Source organism: Erythrolamprus reginae, chromosome 13, assembly GCF_031021105.1.
Source record: "Erythrolamprus reginae isolate rEryReg1 chromosome 13, rEryReg1.hap1, whole genome shotgun sequence".
In the NCBI taxonomy this organism is placed as follows: domain Eukaryota; kingdom Metazoa; phylum Chordata; class Lepidosauria; order Squamata; family Dipsadidae; genus Erythrolamprus; species Erythrolamprus reginae.
In genome coordinates this window covers 414,892-439,788 of record NC_091962.1, presented here as the reverse complement: position 1 = coordinate 439,788, position 24,897 = coordinate 414,892, and the positions used below count along the sequence as shown (strand labels likewise).

General features: G+C 44.3%; 2 protein-coding genes across 2 annotated transcripts in view; both read left to right on the top strand.

Annotated features, from left to right (window-relative positions):
- ARHGAP30 (Rho GTPase activating protein 30) overlaps positions 1–8,380 on the top strand; it is a 50,056-nt gene extending 41,676 nt beyond the window's left edge. Inside the window, exons 11-12 of the mRNA XM_070766241.1 lie at positions 842–1,086; positions 5,078–8,380. Coding sequence (XP_070622342.1) covers positions 842–1,086; positions 5,078–7,273 — 2,441 coding nt within the window. The 3' untranslated portion in view covers positions 7,274–8,380. The remainder of the gene's footprint in view (positions 1–841; positions 1,087–5,077) is intronic.
- A 3,910-nt stretch (positions 8,381–12,290) lies between these two features.
- USF1 (upstream transcription factor 1) overlaps positions 12,291–24,897 on the top strand; it is a 32,313-nt gene continuing 19,706 nt past the window's right edge. Inside the window, exons 1-2 of the mRNA XM_070766550.1 lie at positions 12,291–12,484; positions 21,871–21,961. Coding sequence (XP_070622651.1) covers positions 21,954–21,961 — 8 coding nt within the window. The 5' untranslated portion in view covers positions 12,291–12,484; positions 21,871–21,953. The remainder of the gene's footprint in view (positions 12,485–21,870; positions 21,962–24,897) is intronic.

Here is a 24,897-nt window from a genome sequence, read left to right as displayed (position 1 = left end):
CCTCCAGACTAGACAGACTGAGTTCATGAAGTCTTTCCTGATACGTTTTATGCTTAAGACCTTCCACCATTCTTGTAGCCCGTCTTTGGACCCGTTCAATTTTGTCAATATCTTTTGGTAGGTGAGGTCTCCAGAACTGAACACAGTACTCCAAATGGGGTCTCACCAGCGCTCTATATAGAATTGTATTACAGGCACGTCACAAGTTGTCCAACTTTTTTTTAATGTTTTGTTTGTCTTGTTGTATGTTTGTTTGTTTATTTAATTGATTGATTGATTGATTTGACTTCTATGCCGAAGGACTCATGTGTTTTGTTTATAAATAAAGTTTATTTTATTTTTTTAAGAAAGAAATCTCTCACATACATCCTCTCGTAAGATTTTGCTCCTGCATGGGTGCATGAAGCAAAAATACACTGAGATGTGTGTGCACACTTACAAGACAACAGAAGCTGTGCACACAGCGCAACATTTACTACTAGTGCACCGTCTTCTACCGGTAGCAACCTACTATTGCCTCCTGGCAAGCGAAGTCCACGGGGAAGTTAAGATTCACTTAACAACCGGGTTACTAACTTATCAATTGCAGTGATTCATTTAACAACAGGGCGGCATACAAATGTAATTTTTTATTATTATTATTATTATTATTATTATTATTATTATTATTATTATTATTATTATTAAAACTGGCTTAAGAAATGTCTCACAACCAGAGGAATTTTGGGCTCCATTGTGGGTCGTATAAGTCGAGGGCTACCTGTGTTTGGACTCCGCAAGGACCTAGTCCCCAGTGTGAAATACGGACTGAGATTTGTTGTTTTGCTTACGTGCCTTTTAGGAGCCAACATGGAAGCCGAAATGGATCCCGAAGAGAGCCAGATGTCCATGGAAGTCGAGGATTCCTTCTCGTTCCTAGACAGCCCCGACGGCTGGATCGACAACGTTTTGGAAGAAGAGCAGCTGCAGACGGATGCCGCCGGGGAGGCCCCCGAAGTCCCTCCACGCAGCTTGGACGCCTTCCCAAGCATGGAAGAGGATTTGGGAAGCGGGTTTATGAACGAGATGATCGCAGCTGGGATGGAGGCAAGTGCCCTTGATTTGGCTGCCTTTCGCTATTTATTTATTTACTTACTTACTTACTTACTTACTTACTTACTTACTTACTTACTTACTTACTTATTGGATTTGTATGCCGCCCCTCTCCGCAGACTCGGGGCAGTTAACAACAGCAATAAAACAGCATATAATAATAATCCAATACTAAAAACAGGTAGAAACCCATTATTATAAAAACCAAACATACATACAGACATACCATGCTTAAAATTGTAAAGGCCTAGGGGGAAAGAATATCTCAGTTCCCCCATGCCTGGCGGCAGAGGTGGGTTTTAAGCAGCTTACGAAAGGCAAGGAGGGTGGGGGCAATTCTAATCTCTGGGGGGAGTTGGTTCCAGAGGGCCGGGGCCGCCACAGAGAAGGCTCTTCCCCTGAGTCCCGCCAAGCGACATAGTTTAGTTGACGGGACCTGGAGAAGACCCACTCTATCCCTTTGGGCAACTTCTTCTTGCTTGGTCTCTCGGTGACCGCTTTCCTTCTTGTTGCTTCCCAGCTGGCTTTCGTGCCTCAGGCAAAACTAGAACTCCCCGTCTCCTGGGGATTGGCCCAAAGTCAGTGAGCAAAGTTTCATGCCTAAACTAGGACTAGAATTCCCAATCTCAGATCATGCAGAATGCGGCTGTGAGAGCAATCATGGGCTTCCCCAGGTATGCCCATGTCACACCAACACTCCGCAGTCTGCATTGGTTGCCGATCAGTTTCCGGTCACAATTCAAAGTGTTGGTTATGACCTATAAAGCCCTTCATGGCACTGGACCAGGATATCTCTGGGACCACCTTCTGCCACACGAATCCCAGCGGCCGATTAGGTCCCACAGAGTTGGCCTTCTCTGGGTCCCATCGACTAAACAATGCCATCTGGCGGGGCCCAGGGGAAGAGCCTTCTCTGTGGAGGCCCCGGCCCTCTGGAATCAACACCCCCCCGGAGATTAGGATTGCCCGCACCCTCCTCGCCTTTTGTAAACTCTTGAAAACCCACCTATGTCGCCAGGCATGGGGAAATTGATATACCCTTAGCTGTTTTGTTTTATGTATGGTTTTCTTAGGTTGTATGATTGTTTTTTAATAAGGGTTTTTAAAACTGTTTTAATATTGGATTTGTATATGATGTTTTTGCTTGTTGTGAGCCGCTCTGAGTCCTCGGACAGAGGCGGCATACAAATCTAATATATTATTATTATTATTTATTTATTTATTTATTTATTTTATTATTTGGATTTGTATGCCGCCCCTTTCCGAAGACTCGGGGCGGCTCACAACAAGTGAAAAAACAATCCAATACATAATCCAATTAATTAAAATATTAAAAAGTTTAAAACCCCTATACTAACATACACACACACAAGCATACCATGTGTAAATTCGGCGGGCCCAGGGGGAGATGTTTAGTTTCCCCATGCCTGACGGCAGAGGTGGGTTTATTATTATTATTATTATTATTATTATTATTATTATTATTATTATTATTATTATGTCAATACAACTCAGCAAACGAGATCACTATGCTGGATTTCGTATTTCATCACCATTCGGGCGCTTCCCAAGCACCTAGGACTGCATGATGTACCGGCGAACTATGTTTGCCGATCCCAGTAAAGCAGCCTTTTGCAATTGACAGATGGAGATTTTGTCAATTCTGATGGTTTTCAAATGTCCACTGAGATCCTATGGCACTGCGCCCAGCGTGCCAAGTACCAGTGGGGCCACCTTCACTGGCTTATGCCAGAGTCGTTGCAGCTCGATTTTTAGATCTTTGTATTATTATTATTATTGTTGTTGTTGTTGTTGTTGTTGTTATTATTATTATTATTATTATTATTATTATTATTATTATTATATTGAGCCAAAATCACCCAGAAAGCTTTCATGCCTAAAACAGAACTAGAATTCACCATCTCCTGGAGATTGTCCAAAGTCACCCAGTGGGCTTTCGTGCCTAAGGCAAAACTAGATCTCACCATCTCCTGGAGCCTGGGGAGGCCGTTTTCACCCTTCTGGAGTCTCAAGAAAAGCCTTCAGAGTGCAGAGGGAGGGCAGAAACTCACCCCTCCCACCGCTGTGACACACAACATTAACTCCGCCATGGCCATCCAGCCAGTATTGGGTTGGTACTAGTGATGGGCGAACCCAATGGTGTTCGGGTTCGGCAAGTTCGGCCGACTTTTACGCAAAATTCAGCCGAATCCAAACCGAACTCGAACGGGGAATCCCTCCTTTGAAGAGATTCCAGGGGCGGAGCTTTGACGTCACCGGTAGGTTGCTAAGGACGCCAAGGTGATCACTTCCTGGATTCCATGGAATCCAGGAAGTTATCACCTTGGCGTCCTTAGCAACCTGCCAGTGACATCAAAGCTCCGAACGCCGAACGCAACCCCAAACTTTGCCCCAAGTTTGGAAAAATTTCGGGTTTGTGTTCGGCATACCGAACACGCAAAATTCGGTACGGACCCGAATTGTGCGGGTTCAGTTCGCCCATCACTAGTTGCTACTTGTCTGGATGAAGATGGCGTAGCGGTAACGAAAGTTGCTCTGCATGCACAGCTTCTGATCTGTGTGAGCGAGTGTGTCCCAGTGTGTTTTTGCTTCTGCGCACATGCAGAAAGCAAAAATACACATATGAGATTTTGGTGATTTTTTGCTTCGGCGCATGCAGAATTGCCGAAATCTCTCTCTTGCACGCATCCCCTCGTAAGATTTTGTTTCCTGTGCATGTGCAGAAGCAAAACCATGCTGGGACTCATGCGCGACCACATGGGAAAAGCAAAGCTGCCCACAGAGCGCACCGGTAGAGTTGGGTATGGGAATTTGCCCCTGCACCCAGCAACCCCTTGATAGAATTTTTAAAGCCCACCCCGGTGGTAGTTTATTACTTATTTGGGTTTAGGGAATACTTTTTTTGTTTTCTTGATTTTGCTTAGATGAATTGGGTGTTCTTGGGTGGTCTGCACCATAAGAACATAAGAAGAGCCATGCTGAATCAGGCCAAAGCCCATCAAGTCCAGCATTCTGTGTCCCACAGTGGCCCACCAATTGTCCATGGGGATCTTGAGCAGAAAGAGAAGGCGAAACCCTCACTTTCCCTTGACACCCCCCCCCCCAATAAATGGAGCCCAAGGGAATTCTGCCTGCCTAACCAACATAGAGGCGGCACTTGGACATCCGTTTCAATAACCACTGATACACTTGGCATCCATGAATCTGTCTAATCCTGCCTTGAAGCTATCCAAGCTGACAGCTGTCACAACCTCTTCTGGAAGTGAATTCCATCAACCAACGACCCTCTGGGTGAAGAAATATTTCCCTTTACAGTTATCCCTCGCTACTTCGCAGTTCATTTTTTGTGGAGTTACTACTTCACGGGTTTTCAAAGGGGGCTTAAATCCATTAAATCCACTGAAAATTTTAAATCCATTAAAAATTCATAAAATTCTTCTACAGTACTACTGTACTCTATTAAAGAAACTGGTAGTTCCAGCTGAGAAACATTATAGAATGATTGTTTAATGCAAAGGGTGGGTTTTAAAAGTCCAAATACTCATTAAATACATAAAAAAATATCTTTCCTCTACTTCACGGAAACTCATTTATCACGGGTGGGCTTAAAACTCATCTCCCGCGAAAAATGAGGGATCACTATTTGTCCTTGCTTTCTTACCAATGAGCTTTAGGGAGTGCCCCCTCGTCCCAGTATTGTGTGATAGAGAAAATAAATTTTCTCTATCCCCCTTTTCTATCCCATGCATGATTTTAGACACTTCGGTCAAGTCACCCCTTTAACGCCGTCTTTCAAGGCTGAAGAGACCAAGGCGTTGCATTGGGAAGCTCATTCAATTTCATTCTACACCTCGTTGTGCATTTACAATAAAGGATTGTACTGAATTGAATTTGAACTAATTCTTGAGAAATTAGTTACAGGTCTTGTTCCTAATGTTTTTCCCCTCCTTTCCATCCTCTTTAGATGGAGATGTATTCTACGATGCCACACCTGGATTACCTGTCCATTGAAGAATGCATGAATGAGCATTCGGAAGGGGAAGACGACCAGTATTATCTCGCCATGGGATACATCGAGGAAGAGCCATCTAAGGAGGTTGATGCTGAAGAAGTCTATCTGAGCGCTTTTGATGATCTCAGCCCCATAGCTAGCAAACTGGAACATCTTCAGCAATCAGATCCAGGTCAAACTCCTACCATCCTATCCCCCAAACTCACAGTGGAAACCTCCAAGACAGCTACAGAAACCTTGGCTGATGATCCAAAGAGCTCACCTTTACCTGAACCTGGCCTGGAACTTCAACAAGTTGACGAGGAGCTTACTACAGGGACAACTTGTGACCTCGTTGTAATCAAGGACCTGGATCCAAAATTAGCCAAGCCATGTGAAATGGAATCAGGTCCCAGATGTAACACCAATGAGATGGAGAGCTTCCTAACTGACAAAGCTGAGGTAGAACCCATTTTTTCAATGCTGCAAATCGAAGACGCAAATGTTGGAAGTGAGGTTGATCTCTTTGTCCCCAAAACTGAATGTCCTGAAGAAGTCGCTTGCCCCAAATCTCTGGATTCAGAACCTGGGAGGGAAAACGCCGAGGACAGTAAGGTAGAACCCGTTATTTCGTCACTGCAGATAGAAGACAGAAATGGAGTGGACCTCTTTGTCCCCAAAACTGGATGTCCTGGAAATGTTGCCTGTCAAACACCTCAGGATCCAGGGCCTGAAAACCAACCGGTCAAATCAAATACTGAAGAGAAGTGTCCACCTCAGAACGCACCTGAAAGTGAAGAGACACCACATCTTCCTTGTAGCATGAGTGTAGAAGTTCCTCCAGAGGTGGTTCAAGAGATGGGAGATACCGCTTCTTTGATGGAGCAACTCAACTTGCTTCAAAGTTTGATTCCTCCTTTACTGGACAATGATTCTCATGGTGTAAGCTTCGCAGCACTGAATATAGAACATATACCGTCTTCTTATTCCCCCGCCTCTTCGTCTGACAGTTGCATGGACTCTGAAGCCTTCTCCCTCTCAGCCTCTTTTCCAAAACCTTGCTTAGAAAATCTTTTGCAGAAACCTCAGCCTGGATTGCCAGTGGACGCTCCGTATGGTCCGAAACATGAATTCTTGGATGGAAGTGTCCGGATGAAGTTGACATCTACCACGCCTCGGGTTCAGCAAGTGAGGTCGTTCCCGGTCGTGCCTCCGAAGCCTCAATTTGCGAAGGTGCCTCCTTCCTTAAAGCCAGTGATTCCCAGCAAGCAACATCTGATCGCTGACCCGGTGAAGGCCTGTGAGAATGGGACCAAACAGGAACTCAACCAAAGCGCTTTGAAAAGGCCTTTCCACCTGACCAGCTCGGACCACACCTCAAACAGCAATCAAAAGACAGAACATTTCCCGACGTATCCTGGCCCATCCATCTCTTCTGACTATTGTGGCCATTCGGAGGCCCTTCCGAAGCAACGCAACTCCATGCCGGTGAGCTTGGAGAAGTTCAGCAAGGACTGCAAGAACGTGGAGGACCCCGCTCTGAAGCCGCCTCCTTCCTCTCGGGACAAATGCTTTTCGTGGTCCAAGAGCGGAGATGTCGGACTCGGCAGCCTTCAGCTCAGAAAGGGCAGTTTGGAGAAGCAGAGCAGCGTCGAACACGGCGAACGGAAAGGACCTCTCTATGGAGCGGAGAGGTCCGCCAAGGAGGCCGCGGAAGGCACCGCTCTCCAGAAGCAGCGCTGGAGCAACGGGCGCTACAGCGGAAGCATGTCGTTCGATGAAGCGGTGGCCCTCGCCAAGGAGAGGCACGTGGCCCAGGCGCCCATGCGAAGAATGCAAACCTATTCCTACGGTGATGTGGACGCCTCGCACGAAGCATCCAAGACGGAGAAGACTGCTCCTGCCCACCAGCCTCCTCTGAGGTCTCCGCAAAGGCCGCTGAGTTGCATAAGCCCAACTGGGCCACCAGAAGCTCACCTTTTGGGAAAGACGCCTCGTCCTCCAGGGTTGCCTGACAGCATCCCGGAAAGAGTACACACCCCGAGACTGGACGGTTCCTCTTTCTCTCAGGACTTTCCTCTGAGGACCAGAGTGAGCTTAGCCAAGATTGGGCGGCGCATGTCTGTGTCTGACGAAGCATGCTTTGGATTGTCCCATGAGCAGAGATGACTGGGTTGGGTTTTTTAACAGATTAGGAGAGTTGGAAGGGACCTTGTAGGTCATCTAGTCCAACCTCCCCTGTCCAAGCAGGAGACCCTACAACATTTCTGACAGATGGCAAGTCCAGTCTCTTCTTGAAAGTTTCCAGGGATGAAGCTCCCACAACTTCTGAAGGCAACTTCTGTCCCATCAGTTGATTGTTCTCCCTGTCTGGAAATTTCTCCTTATTTCCAGGTTGAATCTCTCCTTGTTTAGTTTCCATCCATTGTTCCTTGTCTGGACTTGGAGAATAGCTTGGCCCTCTTCTTTCTCTTTGTGGCAGCCCCTCAAATATTGGAAGATGCTCTCCTGTCTCCCCTGGTCCTTCTCTTCGCTAGACCAGCCAGGCCCAGTTCCGTATGTTTTAGTTTGCAGTCCCCTCACCATCCTGGTTGCTCTTCTCTGCACTTTTTCTAGAGCCTCAACATCCCTTTTTATAGTGTGGTGACCAAAACTGGATGCAGGATTCTAGGTGTGGCCTTACTAAGGCTTTATAGAGTGGTATTAGTAGCTCCCCTGATCTTGATTGTATTCCTGTTCTGCCCTTCCATGGGGCCAATTCGGGCTACCCTGCATGGGTGGAGGCACCCACCATGATATACCCCTTAAAACTTCAAGAGATCGTGGCTCAAATCAAAGCAAAGATCTATATGTTAGCCATTCCCAAGGGGCTCAAACAGTGTCTCCTTGTGAGCCAGTGCTTCTCAACCTTTCTAATGCCGCGACCCCTTAATACAGTTCCTCGTGTTGTAGTGACCCTCAACCATAAGTCTAGTGCCAATTCAGCTTTAAGCTGATTGGCAGGAAGGTCAGAGGGACACCCTCGCTGTAAACACCTGATTGGTCAGATTGTAAAAATATGTTCCAAGACGCCAGAACAGAAGCTTTAGCTCCTAACACTGTGGGAAATTTGTCCTTGTGAAATGGTCATTCGATCCCCAAAGGGGTCCTGACCCCCAGGTTGAGAACCACTGTGTAAGCAAACAAAAATAATATAAAAGGAAAAGACAATACAAAAGTCAAATGTATCTTTCACTGGTTTTAAAATATCAATAAATCTTGAGCATTACAAAGAGCCCAGACAGGTAGTTCCTGTTTAATGACTATCTTGTTTACTGACCCTTTGCAAGCAACAGATGGAAATTTATCACAGACAAGCAACCTAGAACTAAGGAAGAATTCCCTGAGAATGAAAACAATTAACCAGTGGAACAACTTCCCTCTAGAAGTTGGGCTGGAGAAGTGGCACAGTGGTTAGAGTGCAGCACTGCAGGCTACTTCAGCTAGCTTCTAGCTGTAGTTCAACAGTTCAAATCCCACAACTGGCTCAAGGTTGACTCAGCCTTCCGTCCTTCCAAAGTGGGTAAAATGAGGAGCCAGATTTTGGGGGGCAAGAGGCTGATTCTGTAACCGCTTAGAGAGGGCTGCAAAAGCCCTATGAAGTGGTAGATAAGTCTAAATGCTATTGCTAAGTTGTTGGTGCTCCATCCCTGGAGGTTTTTAACAAGAGATTGGACAGCCATCTAAGTTGGACTGTAAGAGCTCTAAAATTCCTTCCTGCCCTCCTAGGAGTCTAAGTTGCTTTGCATTGATGTTTCTGAAAAGCAGAAGAATCCTGAAGTCAGATCATAAGCCCAGTTGAAGATTCACTTTGTGACCGTTGCACTTAAAGACTGAGTTGCGGATCCCAATTGTGTTTGCTAAATAAGCGCTACCTCCTGCATATTAATTTCATGATTCAGATGAGCCAAGGGGAGGAGAGAGGCCAGATTAAGGCTCAGAAACTTTTGTATCCTGGGGTATGTGGGAAAATGCCTTAGAATTTATATTTTTTTCTCTTTTGATGGGAAATTGGTTCAAATTCTTCACAGACTGTAGGTAGATGTGGCCCTCTCTACGGAGACAGCCTTAAACATGGGAAACTTCCTTTCCAAATGTTGGAAGGATCCAACATTTTTGACTTTTTCATTTTCTGTTTTGGGGGATAAACCAGGCTATTTTGTTGAAGGTAAAAGGTTTGGGCTGTGACAGGGCAGTGGTGGGTTGCTGCTAGTTTGGACAGCAGAAATTTGTCCCTCCTCGCTGAACCGGCTGGCCATGCCCCCGAACCGGTCCTCCGGTCACTGCTCCTTGAAAGTGGCTGGCAAAGAACCTTCTGTGCATGCGCAGAGTTTCATTTCCCTGACGTGACGCAAAACACACACTTCTGACGGGACACAAACCGGTAAAGAAGGTAAGGGGAACCCACCACTGCACAAAGGTCCAGATAAACAGTCTTATAGCACAATGGAAACATAGGACACACAAAATCTATTAAGAGCTGAACCACAACGAGCCAAGTAGCATAAACAGCCTTTAGGTGTGTTCAGCACGTCTTGTTTAAATACACAGCTAAGACCTGAAAAGTTTTTTTTTAAATAGAGGAAATGTGAAATCTTGCTGCCAGATTTCAGCATTATCAAACTGATGAGATGCTGGGCTACAAAGATAAACCCCCTTCGTGCTGTAGAGCAGTATTTTTCCAAACTTGTCAACTTTTAAGATGAGTGGGTTTCAACTCCCAGAATTCCCAAGCCATCATGCTTTTAAGGTGCACAAAACTTCAACTTGTAAAATTCTGGGAGTTGAAATCCAATATCTTAAAGTTCCCAAGGTTAGAAACACTGCCTTACAGTGTTGTATAGAACCAAATTGTTGTGGTTTTTTAACTGTGGCTTTAGCAGGTTATTTGAAGGTAATGTACTATATTTAAAATAGAAAATGGCATGGATTGTACATATCAAGACACCTATTTGGGGGGAAATGAATAGTGTAGAATATCTTGTTATGAAGCAAGAGAACTGGCTGGTAAAACGTTGAGAATTTGATCTCTCCCCTTCCACGTTATTAGCTATTAAAGTTGAGTGAACTGAAAGTAAATGGATCTGGAAGCGTAACTTGTGAATATTGAGTGCCTGTTCTTTGCGCTGTTTTTACGGAGACAAGACACTAACAAGAATGGTAATCTGCATGCTTAGACAAACAGATCCTCCGAGGCTTTCATAGCCTTTAAGAACAGTGGTTCTCAACCTTTATAATGCCACAACCCCTTAACCTCAACTACTGCAATTCTCTCTACATGGGGCTACCTTTGAAGAGTGTTCAAAAACTTCAAATCGTCCAAAATGCAGCCACACAAGCGGTTATGGGCCTTCCAAGGCATACCCATATATTTCCATCATTCTGCGGACTGCATTGGCTGCCTATTAGTTTCCGGACACAATTCAAAGTGTTGGTTATGACCTATAAAGCCCTACATGGCATCGGGCCAGATTACCTCTGGGACCGCCTTTTACTGCATGAGTCCCAGCGACTGGTTAGGTCCCACAGAGTCGGCCTTCTCCAGGTCCAGTCAACTAGACAATGTCGTTTGGCGGGACCTACGGGAAGAGCCTTCTCTGTGTGGGCCCCGGCCCTCTGAAATCAGCTTGCCTTGGAGATTAGCAATGCCCCACCCTCCTTGCCTTCTGTAAAAGCTTAAAGACCTATTGATGCTGCCAGACTTGGGGCCATTAGAACCTAGCCCCCGGCCGATGAATGTAGTATGTTTTGATATGTGAATAGTAATGATTTTAATCTTATTATTTTTTTAGCTATATTAATTGGATCTTTTTAGATATGTATACTGTATATTGGGTTTTTTTCGACATGTTTTGAGCCGCCCCAAGTCTTTGGAGAGGGGTGGCATACAAATCCATAAATACAAATCCATACAGTTTCTTATATTGTGACCTCCAACCGTCTAGCGCCAATTCTCCCAACAGAACTTTAAGCTAATTGGCAGGAAGGTCAGAGGGGCACCCCCACTGTAAATGCCTGACTGGTCGGATTGTAAAAATATGTTCCAAGGCGCCAGATAGAAGCTTTAGCTCCTAACACCATGGGAGATTTCTTTTCCCATGGTCTGTGAAATAGTCTTTCGAACCCGAGGGGTCCCAACCCCCAGGTTGAGAACCACTGTTTAAGAATCTTAAAACTAGAGACTGAATGTGTATGGAGATTCTCAATCATCCAGGTCACGGGTCCCCATACTTGGCAATTTTAAGACTTGTGGACTTCAATTCTCAGAATTCTCATTTGTCAAGAATCATGACGTTCAACACTTGATGTGTCCCACAATTCATGTCTTTGATCAGTATTTTTTTTCCAAACTTAGCAGTGGGTGCATTTCTCGAAGTCCCTAGTCCTCATGTTTTCAATCCCCCAGCCAGCATTGAATTCTGGGAAAAGACTTAAGCGGCTGAGATTTATAAGTTCTTTGGTAGAATGACTGCAAAATTGAGGATGTTGTACTTTTAAGGCTCGAAAGCCCATAATTCTTACTGAGGGGGGGAGGGGGAGGAAGGAATTATGGGGGTTGTAGTCTGGAGTGGCATCCACCCACACGCAAACACTGATAAATTCTAATTTCCAGTGACAGCTGCGGAATAATTTCCACAATCACGCAGCATAAAGACTAGCAGCACACGAGAAAAGCTGCTAGAGTTTTTTTACACGGGCGCCGCCGAACAAAGACGATCCCAAAATTGCCCACTGGATGAAGTAGATTATTAACCGGAAGATGACAACTAAAGGATGACGCCAGCGCCCGTTTCCAACATGGCGCCCAAGCCGTGAATATACTGTACATGGGACGGTTCGCCAGGAGGGCGCTAACCGGATGTTGCGTAGGGTGCTTTTCCGTCTTTGTTTCGAAAGCGCTATTTCCTCGCATTGCACGAGATGGCAAATCTTTCAAAGCAACCAGTCATACACTCAGAACACCAGAGGCATCTTGAATTTGAAAGAGCGGCCGGAAGCGTTCTCTCGTTCGACCGCCCTTTCAAACTCAAGATGGAGGCGCCTAGGCCCCTCTCTCTCTTCCTCTCTCTTTCTCAATCTAACTCCTCAAAATGGCCGTCACCGGAAGCGCAGGCCATCCTTAAAGGCCCTGCTTCCGGCGCCCGGTGAGGAGAAGGCGGGGCGGGGGCGGGGCTTGCCCGTGAGCGGCTTCCGCTCTCCTGTCGGGCCTCCGTCGGGCGGTGAGGGAAGAAGGCGGAAGTTGCGGGGAGAGAGAGGAAGGCGGGCGAGCTGTTCGCGGTGCGCGCATGCGCCGATCTTCATGGAGCGCCGAGGGGCTCCGAGGGACGGAGGGCGGCCCAGGTGAGGACGGCGACCTACAGCCCGGGCGGGGCGGGGAGGGGTCCGTGGGCGTCCCCGGTGGCCTTCCGCTTTCCTCAGTCGCCCGCCCTCTTTGTCTGAAGGCCCCGCGGCCTTTCCCCGGTTGGCTCTTCGGGGCGAAGGAGGCGAAGGCCGCGCCCCCCCTCCAAGGAGACATGGGGGGGTGAGGCTGGGGGTCCCTATGAGGCCCGGCAGGGGGATGATGTGAAAGCCCCCCCCTCTAGGTCTTCCTTAGAATGCGGAACCACGAAGGTACCTTGGAGGTCATCCAGTCGAGCCTTCTTGGCTGTGGCTCTACTATATGACCTCCCTTTTGCTCCTGGACCCCCTTGGAGGATCTTTCTGGGCCCAGCAAACCAAGACGTTCAGGCTGGATCAAATATTCAGTTATAAGGCTGCACCAGGAGAGGCTGAAGTCATTTCCTTGTATACAGGATGAATAATGGCAATAAAATCTATTTTTGATGAGGATGATGATGGTGATGATTAATAGTGCTTGGGGAGTTAGGCGGCCTATAAATTAAATGCAATAATAATGATGGTAATAATTATGATGATAATAATAATGATCCACTGGAACAAAGGTAGGCAAAGTTGGCTCTTTATGTCATGTGAACTTCAACCCGCAGAATCCTTGAGCTAGCATGATTGGCTCAGGAATTCTGGGAGTTGAAGTCCACAAGTCATAGAAGAGCCAACTTTGCCTATCCCTGGCACTGGAACATGTGCCAGAACTATCATTTTACCAGTGGCAAAGTACTGGTGGGATCATAAGCCCAAAAAAGTGGTCGGAAATGGGCAAGCAAAACTACTGTAGGAATTCCAATTTAAGACTAACCGAATTTTGGAACATAATACACCAGACATCTTGATTATGGAGAAAAAGAAAGTATGGATCATCGACATCGCAATCCCAGGAGACAGCAGAATTGAGGAGAAGCAGCTAGAGAAATTAGTGAAATACAAAGATCTAAGAATCAAGCTGCAATGACTCTGGCATAAGCCAGTGAAAGTAGTCCCAGTGGTCCTTGGCATGCTGGGCGCAGTGCCAAAGGATTTCAGCGGACATTTGAAAACCAGCGGAATTGACAAAATCTCTATCTGTCAATTGCAAAAGGCTGCTTTACTAGGAGCAGAACACATAATTCGCCGCTACATCACGCAGTCCTAGGTGCTTGGGAAGGGCCCGACTGGTGATGACATACGAAATCCAGCATAGTGATCTTGTTTGGTATCGTATTGATAATAATAATAGATATTAAACTCAGTCCACTGAACTTTCCAAAATGCATTACAAATACCATTGACTGGTGTTAATGGTTGATACAGATTGCTGCCAGCATCCTAGGTATCAACCAAGTAAGTTATTATTTATTTATTATTTATTAATTGGATTTCTATGCTGCCCCTCTCCGAAGACTCGGGGTGGTTTACAACATATAAAACAGTAAATTACAATAAAATTAGTCTTATTAAATTAAAATTACATAGCTATATGAAATCCCTGATTGTATTAAAAATCAATCAATGATTATTATTATAAACGTCTATTCATTATACATGATACTCAAGTCAACTGAATGTTTTGAAAGTATCACAAATATCATTGGCTCTGAGGGTCCATATGGGTTGCTGCCAGTGTCCAAGAACCTTCTTAAAATGGATGATGTAGCAGTTTTTTGCAATTCCGCTGGTGTTATTGCAGGAAGCTGCAATTTCTTGATGTGTTTGGTGAAATTCTTGGACATAGTACCAAGTGCCCCAATTACAATGGGTATCATGGTTACATGTTTCATCCATAGCCCTGTAGTTTCAATGGCCAGGTTGTGATATTTCATTATGTTCACCAATTCTTTTTTGATTATTACTATTATTGTGATTATTGCTGTTGTTGTTATTAATCATTGCACAGTCACCAGATGTTCAGACTGGGTTTGGAATTTTTGTCTACCTATTGAGACCTTACCAAGGACCTGTGATAGGCACATCTGGATGTTTGACAGTGTGACAGATGAGTCACAGGATGGAAATTGTTCCAAGTAAAGCCACCTTCTGCAGTATATTATTATCATTTTCATTATCATTATTAGTCACACAGTCACCCAGAGGTTTAGACTGGCATCTTTATCTGCCTCTGGAGTCCTCCCCAAGGACCTGGGAGAGACAGATGTGGATGTTTGATGGGATTAAAAGTCTCATAGCAGGACGTGAGCTTATTGTTATTGTGGATGGGCACATGGCCAGATGTTCAGGCTGGATTTGGCATTTGTGTCCACCTCTTGAATGCTTCCCGAGGACCTTGGATAGGCAGATGTTTGATTGTGTTAGAGGTAGAATGAAAGCTTATTTTGGATGTTTGCCTAGTCAGCCAGATGGTTTGACTAGATTCCGCATTTTTATCCACCTCCAAGGACCTGGGAGAGGCAGATGTGGATGTTTTAAGGTGTTCTATGTCTCTTCACAGAATGAAAGCTTCTTATGGTTGGTTGCAGTCAGCCAGATGTTTTACACTGGTTTGGACATTTTGCCACCTCTGGAGTCCTTCCCAAAGTCCTTGGGTAGGCAGATATTATTATTTAATAATATTAAAGGTCCAAGCTATTCCAAACACGGTTGCCTTTTGCAATTGACCAAGGGGGATTTTGTCAATGCCGATGATCATACAGTATTGGTATTACTGTGTATTATTTGAGTTCCTTGCAACATCATCCAAATGTTTAGAGTGGATTTGGCATTTTTTAATCCACGATCAGATCCTTCCCAAGGTCCTGCGATAGGAGATGTTATTGTTTACTAACATTAAAGGTCTCGTTGCAAGATGTAAACCGTGCCAAGTCAAACTGCCTTTTGCAATTGACTGATGGGAATTTTGTCAATGCCAGTGATGTTCAAGAGAGGTTCCAGATGTTTTGGAATGGCACCCAAGGCACCTATTGTTATTGGGACTACTTTTGCTTTCTTTTTGCATAGTCATTCTATTTATATTTGCACATCTTCGTATTTTGTTGTCTTTTCCATTATTTTCCTCTTCTGATGGATGCAGGTTATTATTATAGGTAATTGGCCAGTCAGTCAGATGTTTAAATTAGATCTGGCATTGTCATGTACCTCTCAAGTCCTTCCTAAGGATCTGGGATAGGCAGATGTCCTTTGATGGTGCCAAAGGATGGAAATTGGTCCAGGTTAAGCTATTTTTTGCAATTTTCTGATGGGGATTTTGTCAATGCCTGTTATTATTGTCAATACAACACAGAAAACGAGATCGCTATGCTGGATTTCGTATTTCATCACCATTCGGGCGCTCCCCAACACCTAGGACTGTGTGATGTAGCGGCAAATTATGTGTGCCGATCCCTTTTACAATTGACAGATGGAAATTATTATTGTTGTTATTGTTATTATATTCACAAAAAAACAGTAACGCACAGCAAACAAGACTTCTATGTTAGATTTATATCACATTATCACAAGTTGAACACTTCCCAAACATCTAGGACTGTGATATATTTTTGTATGATGCGCGCAGATCCAATTACGGTGGCCATTTGCAACTGACATCATGATTTTGTCAATGTTTATTGTTTTCAAATGCCGGCTGAAGTCTTTTGGCAAAACACCCATTGTTGTTATTGTTCTTCTTCTTCTTCTTACTATTATTATTATTATTATTATTATTATTATTATTATCATCAATATTAATATTATTATTATTTGAAACTCAGTCAACTGAACATTTTAAAAAGTGTCACAAATACCACTGACTGGTGCTAATGATTGATATAGGTTGCTGCCAGCGACCTAGGAATCAGGCAAGTATACTAAAGTGTATGATGTCCCAAGTAGCACCATTTTTTGCAGTTCCTCTGGTGTTATTGCAGGAAGCTGCAATTTCTTGATGTGTTTTGTGAAATTCTTGGGCGTGATGCCAAGGGCCCCGATGACAATGGGTATCACTGTTACATGTTTCATCCATAACCCCGTAGTTTTGATGGCCAGGTCGCGATATTTTGTAATTTTTTTCCAGACTCTGGCATCTCCTGGTACAGCGATAAAAAATAAACTATACTCTTCAGCCCTCAACAATTGTGATATCTGGCATGTTGTATTCCAAATGATGATTGTGTGTATTCAAAAGTCCCACAAGAAGACGGTCTCATTTTCAGTAACTTTTTCCACTTTGCGCTCCCATGACTTTTCGGATGCAGGCAAGGGTGGATTCCTATTACTGCTGCTACCGATGTGCCGTGCACGCAGCTTTGTTTATCTTGCACACACGTGGGTCCCAGAGTGTTTTTGTTTCTGCGTATGTGCAGGAAGCAAAAACTTGTCAAGGGCTTGTGCATGCACAAGATTTCACCGATTTATTTTTTGCTTCCGTGCATGCACAGAAGCAAAAAATCACTGGAATCTCGCTTGCATACATGTCCCCTCGTGAGATTTGCGCAGAAGCAAAAACACGCTGGGATGCGCACGCAAGATAACTGAAGTTGCGCGCACAGCCAGCAATCGCTACCGGTGCGGCATCCTTTACCATACCGGTAGCAATCCGGTATTGGATACAGGTATGCCATATTTTTTACATAATGATCAGTGGATTAATTTAGCAACTCGATCATGTCTAACTTTGTAATCAGTTTCCGCGATTTTGCTGCACTCACATATTAAGTTTGAAACAGTTTCAACTTTGTCATTGCAAAGTCGGCAATTTGAATTGTCAGTGGGTTTTTGTATCTTCGCTTTCATGGCAGTCATTAGTTTGTAGTAGTGCTTGTTCTTGAGCAGCGACTATTAAGCCTACAGTTTCTTTCTTGATGGCTCCCATTTTAAGCCATGTCCACGTAAGGTTGTTTTCACATTTTCCTTCAATATTTTTCTTTGACTATGTCACAAAGGTGTTGGATGAAGGTGGTGCCATACGTAGATATTGCCTATCTGGACTTCAGCAAAACCTTTGATGTGGTTTCATATAAAGAGCTGATAGATATTAGTGAAGATTGGACTTAATCCCAGGATAGTTCAGTGGATTTGCAGCTGGCTGAAGCATAGATATCAGATGGTGGTTGTTAATGGCGAGTATTCTGAGCAGAGCCGGGTTACAAGCAGTGTGCCATAAGGGTCTGTTCTGGGTCCTATTCTTTTTAATAGCTTTGTGAGCGACATAGGGGAAAGTTTAGTAGGGAAGGTTGATATTCCTGGAGGCGTCTGTAATATGGCAAACAATTTAGCTTTACTAGATAAGTGGTCAAAGTAATGGAAACTGCAGTTTAATGTTTCCAAATGTAAAATAATGCTCTTAGGGAAAAGGAATCCTCCATCTGAGTATTGTATTGGCAGGATCACAATCTCCCTCTTCCTGCTTGTTATACCTCTAGCTATGCAATCAAGCATTCTACTCACTTTCTCTACCGCCTGACTGCACTGTTCATTAATTTTGAGAAATCACTGCCTCTAAATCCTTCTCTTCTGAAGTTTTTTCTAACTTCAGAAGAGAAGGATTTAGAGGCAGTGATTTCTCAAAATTAATGAACAGTGCAGTCAGGCGGTAGAGAAAGTGAGTAGAATGCTTGATTGCATAGCTAGAGGTATAACAAGCAGGAAGAGGGAGATTGTGATCCTGCTGTATAGAACACTGGCGATGGTTTTATGAATGGCTGCAAAAATGGTGGAAAGTCTCAAGCGAAGCGTAAAAATTATCAGGAAAGTCTTAACGAACTCAGTCTGTATAGTCTGGAGGACAGAAGGAAAAGCGGGGACGTGATTGAAACATTTTAATATGTTAAAGGGTTAAAAAAGGTTCAGGGGGGAAGTGTTTTTAATAGGAAAGTGAACACAAGAACAAGGGGGCACAATCTGAGGTTAGTTGAGGCTAAAGATCAGAAGCAACGTGAGAAAATGTTATTTTACTGAAAGAGTAATAGATGCTTAGAACAAACTTCCAGCAGCCATGGTTGGGAAATCCACAGTAACTGAATTTAAACATGTCTGGTATAAAGATATATCCATCCCAAGTTGAAATACAGGAAATAGTATAAGGGCAGTCTAGATGGACCATGAGGTCTTTCTGCCATCAGTCCTCTATGTTTCTGTGTTTCAAGTGCAAATGTTTGGTTTTCCACCCATTTAATCTGTCATCCAGCTGTTTTTCCTTATATTCTGCCTTTGTTTCTGTTGTTTTTATCATGTTCTCCTTTTTCACAGCCTGCAGCAATTTCTTTGTACTTTGGTTCACATAACCATTCAAACTTCATTTTTTCTTCTCCTATAATTTTATGTATTTGTGGCCTACTGCCTCCTATTTTACTTGGCAGGTAAAACCTGTCCATGTTACTTCGTGGATGTAAAATGGGGTACATAATCAAAAGTTTGCACGTTTTCCGATTCAAATTTTCCAGCCCCAAAATCCATTTGATTGTTCCGGCTGAGTAGTGTATCACTGGAGCTGCATTGTCATGCTTTAAAACATGGCAATTAAAGCTATGTTTTAATGTCTTTAATTTTATTTCCGGTATTCAGCTTTGATTTTAATATGTTGCGCGCCCTCCCCCCCCCTGAGGTATTCCTTTTATGTTGACTCTGACTTTTCCATTCAAGATGTTATCTGCTTCCGATATGCATAGCTATTTGTAACTGTCATCCTTTGCTAATGCTTTCAGTATGCTCCCCTTTTCCAATTCTATTCCTTCTGGGTTTTTTATTTCCATTTTTCCTCACTGCATGGATAATATAGCACATTTGTCAAGTCCAACGTTCATTTTGATGTGACTGATGAACAGTTGAACTGTGTTGAGTATTGATTTAAGTTCAGTAGGGATTTTTGCATGCAGTGATACCTCATCTTACAAACACCTCGTCATACAAACTTTTCAAGATACAAACCCGGAGTTTAAGATCTTTTTGCCTCATCTTACAAACTATTTTCACCTTACAAACCCACCGCCGCTGCTGGGAAACCCCACCTCCGGACTTCCGTGTTTTTGTGATGCTGCAGGGGAATCCAAGCAATGCAAAAACGGGCGCTTCGCTGGCAGTGGAAGTCCAGAGGTGGGGTTTCCCAGCGAGGGGAGCCTCAGGGGAATCCCAGCAGTGCAAAAACACAGAAGTCCAGAGGTGGGGTTTCCCATGGAGGGGCGCTTCAGGGGAATCCCAGCAACACAAAACCAGGCGCTTCGGCTGGCAAAAGGGGTGGATTTTGGGCTTGCACGCATCGCTTTTCCATTGATTCCTATGGGAAACATTATTTCATCTTACAAACTTTTCACCTTAAAAACCTCATCCCGGAACCAATTAAGTTTGTAAGACAAGGTATCACTGTACCTTCTAAAGTCATCCATGTAGAGCAGATGATGTATCTTGCCATGTTGGCTTGAGATTTGGTATCCCAGGTTTGTGTTTCATAGGATTATTGTCGGTGGAATTAATGCAATGTTGAACACCAGTGGTGAAAGTGAGTCCGCCTGGAAGATTCCTCATCTGATGTTGACTTCACCAATGTTCTCCCCATTTCCTGTTAGAACTGTTTTCCATTTTTACATATTTGCTTTGAAAAATGTACAGGAGGTTGTTGTTGTTGTTATTTATTCATTAAACATGAAACTCAGTCAACTGAACTTTCAAAAATGCATCACAAATACCATTGACTGGGGCTAATGGTTGATATGAGTTGCCGCCAGCGTCCTAGGTATCAATCAAGTTCTAAGTAGCGCATTTTTTTGTAGTTCCGCTGGTGTTATTGCAGGAAGCTGCAATTTCTTGATTTGTTTTGTGAAATTCTTGAACGTGGTACATGGTACCAAGTGCCCTGATCACTTGTTTCATCCATAATAGTGTGGTTTTGATGGCCAGGACGCGATATTTCATGATTTTTTTAATAGTTCCTTTTCTTCAACTCTGGCATCTCCTGGTACCGCGATATCAGTAAATTGTACATTTCGGGTTTTGACAACTGTATCTAGTATATTGTGTTGCTATTATTGTTGTTGTTGTTATTTAAACATGAAACTCAGTCAACTGAACATTTAAAAATGTATCACAAATATCATTGACTGGCTCTGATAATTGATACGGGTTGCTGCCAGGATCCTAGGTGATTGTTGTTGTTGCTATTGTTTCCCACCCTTTTTATATATACTGCTCAAAACAATAAAGGGAACACTCAAAGAACACATCCTAGATCTGAATGAATGAAATATTCTCATTTAATACTTTGTTCTGTACAAAGTTGAATGTGCACAACAGCAGGTGAAATTGATTGTCAATCAGTGTGGAAGTTTGATTTACTTGGAGTTATATTGTGTTGTTTAAGTGTTCCCTTTATTTATTTATTTTGAGCAGTATAGTTGCTTTCAATGCGAGATGAGTGGCAAATAAATGTAATAAATAAAAAACCTTGGAGATTCTCAGTCATCTCGGTCATGGTTGTCCCAAATGTGCTTTTTCAAGAGTCAATCACCAGGAGACGGTGAGTTCTAGTCCTGCCTTAGACATGAATGAGAAGAGAATGAGAGGAGAAGAAAAGAGAAGACAAGGAGGAGAATAGAAGGATAGGATAGAATTGAATAAAAGTAGAAGAGAAGGAGAAGAGAAGAATACAATAAAATAGAAGAATAGAATAGAAAGAGAAGAGAAGGCGAATAATACATAGAATAGAATAAGGGGAACGAAGAATAGAAGAGAATAATAGAATAGAATAGATATGGAAGGGACCTTGGAGGTCTTCTAGCCCAACCCCCTGCTCAAGCAGGAGAACCTTTCTTCAGTGGAAGTTGACTTTGTATGGCCCCTGCTGCCCCCACAGGCGCCGTCGTCTCAGGTGTGGCGATTGTGCCATGGTCAGAAAGAGCCCACGAAGCACTGCTTGTGGTCATGGCAATGGTCTGGAATTTGCAGAATCGAGAAGCCGCGAAGGTGCCGACCTAGAAAGCAAGATAGCTGAAAGCCAGCGGAGTGGTTTTGTGTTGGTCCTCACAGGGTTGCTGTTCTCCTTGGTTTGGGAAAATGAGCTAGTAGGATTAGGCACAATTGCCTCCTTCGGCCGTACTTGAAAAGGTGGGCTATAAACATAACCACCAATAACAGCTTGTTAAAAACAATTACATCCCTGGCAGCTTGCATCCCACAGTTGTGGCTCTTCCATATATGAGGATTTTCAACAAAAGATTGGACAGCCCTTTGTCCAAGATGGTGCTAGGACAGAGGTCTTCAAACTCGGCAACTTTTACGACTTGTGGACTTCAACTCCCGGAATTCTGAGAGTTGAAGTCCACAAGTCTTAAAGTTGCCAGTTGAATTATGGTGATAAGTCGAGGACTACAGGTAAAATACAGAGACGTCCGTCTTCATGAGTGTGTATTTTTGTTTTTTCTTGTTAGGTTTTGGATGAAGTAACGCTGAAAAAGGAGCAGGTGAAAAGACGTCTCGGCTGAGGTTTTCTGATGCATAACCGACTAAAGAAATGAAGGGGTGAGAATCATATTTTGAATGTGTTGTTAGACATAAACGTAGCCCAGTTTGTGATATTGCTAAAATAGGATCTGAGCCGGAAAGATAAATTAATACCTCTTTATTTATGCATAAGTAAAAGAGAGGTCTCCCACAGATGCAAGGTAAGAGATCTTTAAAAAGGTCAAAGATCTATATGAGTGATTTATATAGAGAGAGGATGTGTGTGTGTATTAATTTGGTACTGTCAAAATCAATTTCATGTCCTGTAGTTTTGAAGTGTTGGAAAAGCTACAGGACATGAAATTGATTTTGACAGTACCAAATTAATTTCCAAAACAGAACACTACAGCAAAAGAATAATCATGGAAGCCATCGAGATAGAAAAACATCCCCAAAATATGAACAAGCGGGATGAAAACTCCCGCTTACCAGACATCTGGAAACCAGCCCTCAAACGTATCCCAGCCATAGAAACCAGACTCAGAACACACATTGCAAAACAATCAAGTAGCCTGCAAGTTCCAACTACTCAGGATATCATGCCTAATCTACAACCATTAACTAATCAGCATACCTCAGCTACATCAACGACCCCAGATGTTACCCCACTGGCTCACCGGGAAGTTTCTACACAGCAGGCAATTGCTGAGCCATCAAACCACACCCAGCCACCAGTATTTATAGAAGGAAGGCAACTTAGGTCTCGCAGTGTTTGCCTTAGAACAAGGACAGAAACACCAGCCTGAAGATGACGAGTGGGACCTCGTCGAAACGTCGCCAGAAATTTCCAAATCCTACACGGGAAGAAACCCAAATATGAGGTCCCACTCATCATCTTCAGGCTGGTGTTTCTGTCCTTGTTCTAAGGCGAACACACACACACACACACACACACACACACACACACATATATATACACATATTTGTTTTCGTAGATTTTCACGGGTACAGGTATGACGGTCTTGGTATATTCGGGTTTCTTCCCGTGTAGGATTTGGAAATTTCTGGCGACGTTTCGATGAGGTCCCACTCATCATCTTCAGGCTGGTGTTTCTGTCCTTGTTCTAAGGCAAACACTGCGAGACCTAAGTTGCCTTCCTTCTATAAATACTGGTGGCTGGGTGTGGGTATATATACATATACATATATACATATATATGTTATATGTGTGATTTCATGTATGTGTGTGTGTACATACATACATACAAACTGCATTCTATATGTGTAATATATTTTGGGTGATAATGAAAAGAAAGGGAGGCTAGTGTATATCTATTTCAAGCCATTTTGCTCTCCTCAGTTAGCCATAATCTTACCGGGATTTGAACCTGAGCAGTCTGCCTGTAAGGTAGTAACTTTAAACTTTGGACCACAGTTCTCCGCCTCTCAGTTTGTACCAGGGAAAAGTTATATGCCTTCCATCCTTCTGCGGTGGGTAAAACGAGGACCCAGATTGTGGGGGCAATATGCTGGCTCTGTTAAAAAGTGCTATTGCTAACATATTGTAAGCCACCCCGAGTCTAAGGAGAAGGGCGGCATAAAAATTGAATGAATGAATGAATGAACAAACAAATATGTGTTTTTTCTATCAGATCACCCTGGTATATCCAAATATGGGAAGGAGTATACTGCTTCCTTTTTGCCTCTCAGCCACTAGCTGATAAGAGCAAAATAAGCTTAGATCTATAGTAGTCTCCTTTCCTTTTCATTATCAGCAAAAATATGTTACACACATAGAATATAGTTTGTCGGCTATAAAAATTTAACTGCCTTGAATATGGTCCCTGGGGGGGGGGGGAGGCATCGTTAAAGGTTGCTTAAATGTGACAAGCATGGTCACTCCCATTTTGGGGTATACCAGGGTGATCTGACAGAAAAAAACATATGTATGTATATGTTTTTCTAGCTAGTCACCTGATATACCCAAATATGCGAGGGAACATAATCTTTCTCTGACACAGCTGATAAGAGAGGAGAATGGCACATGTCACCAACCTGTGGTCTGTGGATTTTGGTAGTCTGGAGAAATCTTGGCCCCTGGGCCAGATAAATTTGAGAGCAATTAATCCAGTCCAGGAAGAAGGAAGGGAAGGGATGGGATTACAGCTACAGCTATGGAATATTGGACTGACTTTCCCAACACCGTCAGCAAATCACCGTCAAATAAGCTTCTATTATTTTGTAATACAGTGATCCCCCGCTCGTTGCGAGGGTTCCGTTCCAGGACCCCCCGCAACGAGCGGGTTTTCGCGAAGTAGCGCTGCGGAAGTAAAAACACCATCTGCGCATGTGCAGATGGTGTTTTAAACTTCCGCAGCGCTAGCGAGGAGCCGAAGATTGGGGGGCGGCGTGGCTCTTTTAAAACATCGCCGCCGACATGGGGGGCTCGCTAGCACCCCCCCGAACCCCCAACCCGGGTTTGGGGGGGTGCTAGCAAGCCCCCCATGTCGGCGGCGATGTTTTAAAAGAGCCGCGCCGCCCCCAATCTTCGGCTCCTCAGCGGCGAGCGAGCGAAGCCAAGCCGGCAGCAATGTCGCCGCCGCTGCAGCCAACGCGCGCTACGATCTTCCGGGCCAGCCAGGCTCAGCGGATCAAGCCCGGCTCCTCTCGGCCCAGCATCCCGGGCCAAGCGGCTGCCTTCCGTGACTGAGCCTGGCTGGCCCGGAAGATCGTAGCGCGCGTTGGCTGCAGCGGCGGCGACATTGCTGCCGGCTTGGCTTCGCTCGCCGCTGCAGCCAACGCGCGCTACGATCTTCCGGGCCAGCCAGGCTCAGTCACGGAAGGCAGCTGCTTGGCCCGGGATGCTGGGCCGAAAGGAGCCGGGCTTGAAGATCGCAGCGCGCGTTGGCTGCGGTGGCGAGGGCTTGCGATGGAGGGTGGAGGAAGCGGCCATGGGAGGGCGAGCTGCCTCAGGGAGGAGGATCGGGCGGGACCAGGTGGGGGCTGGAATTTCT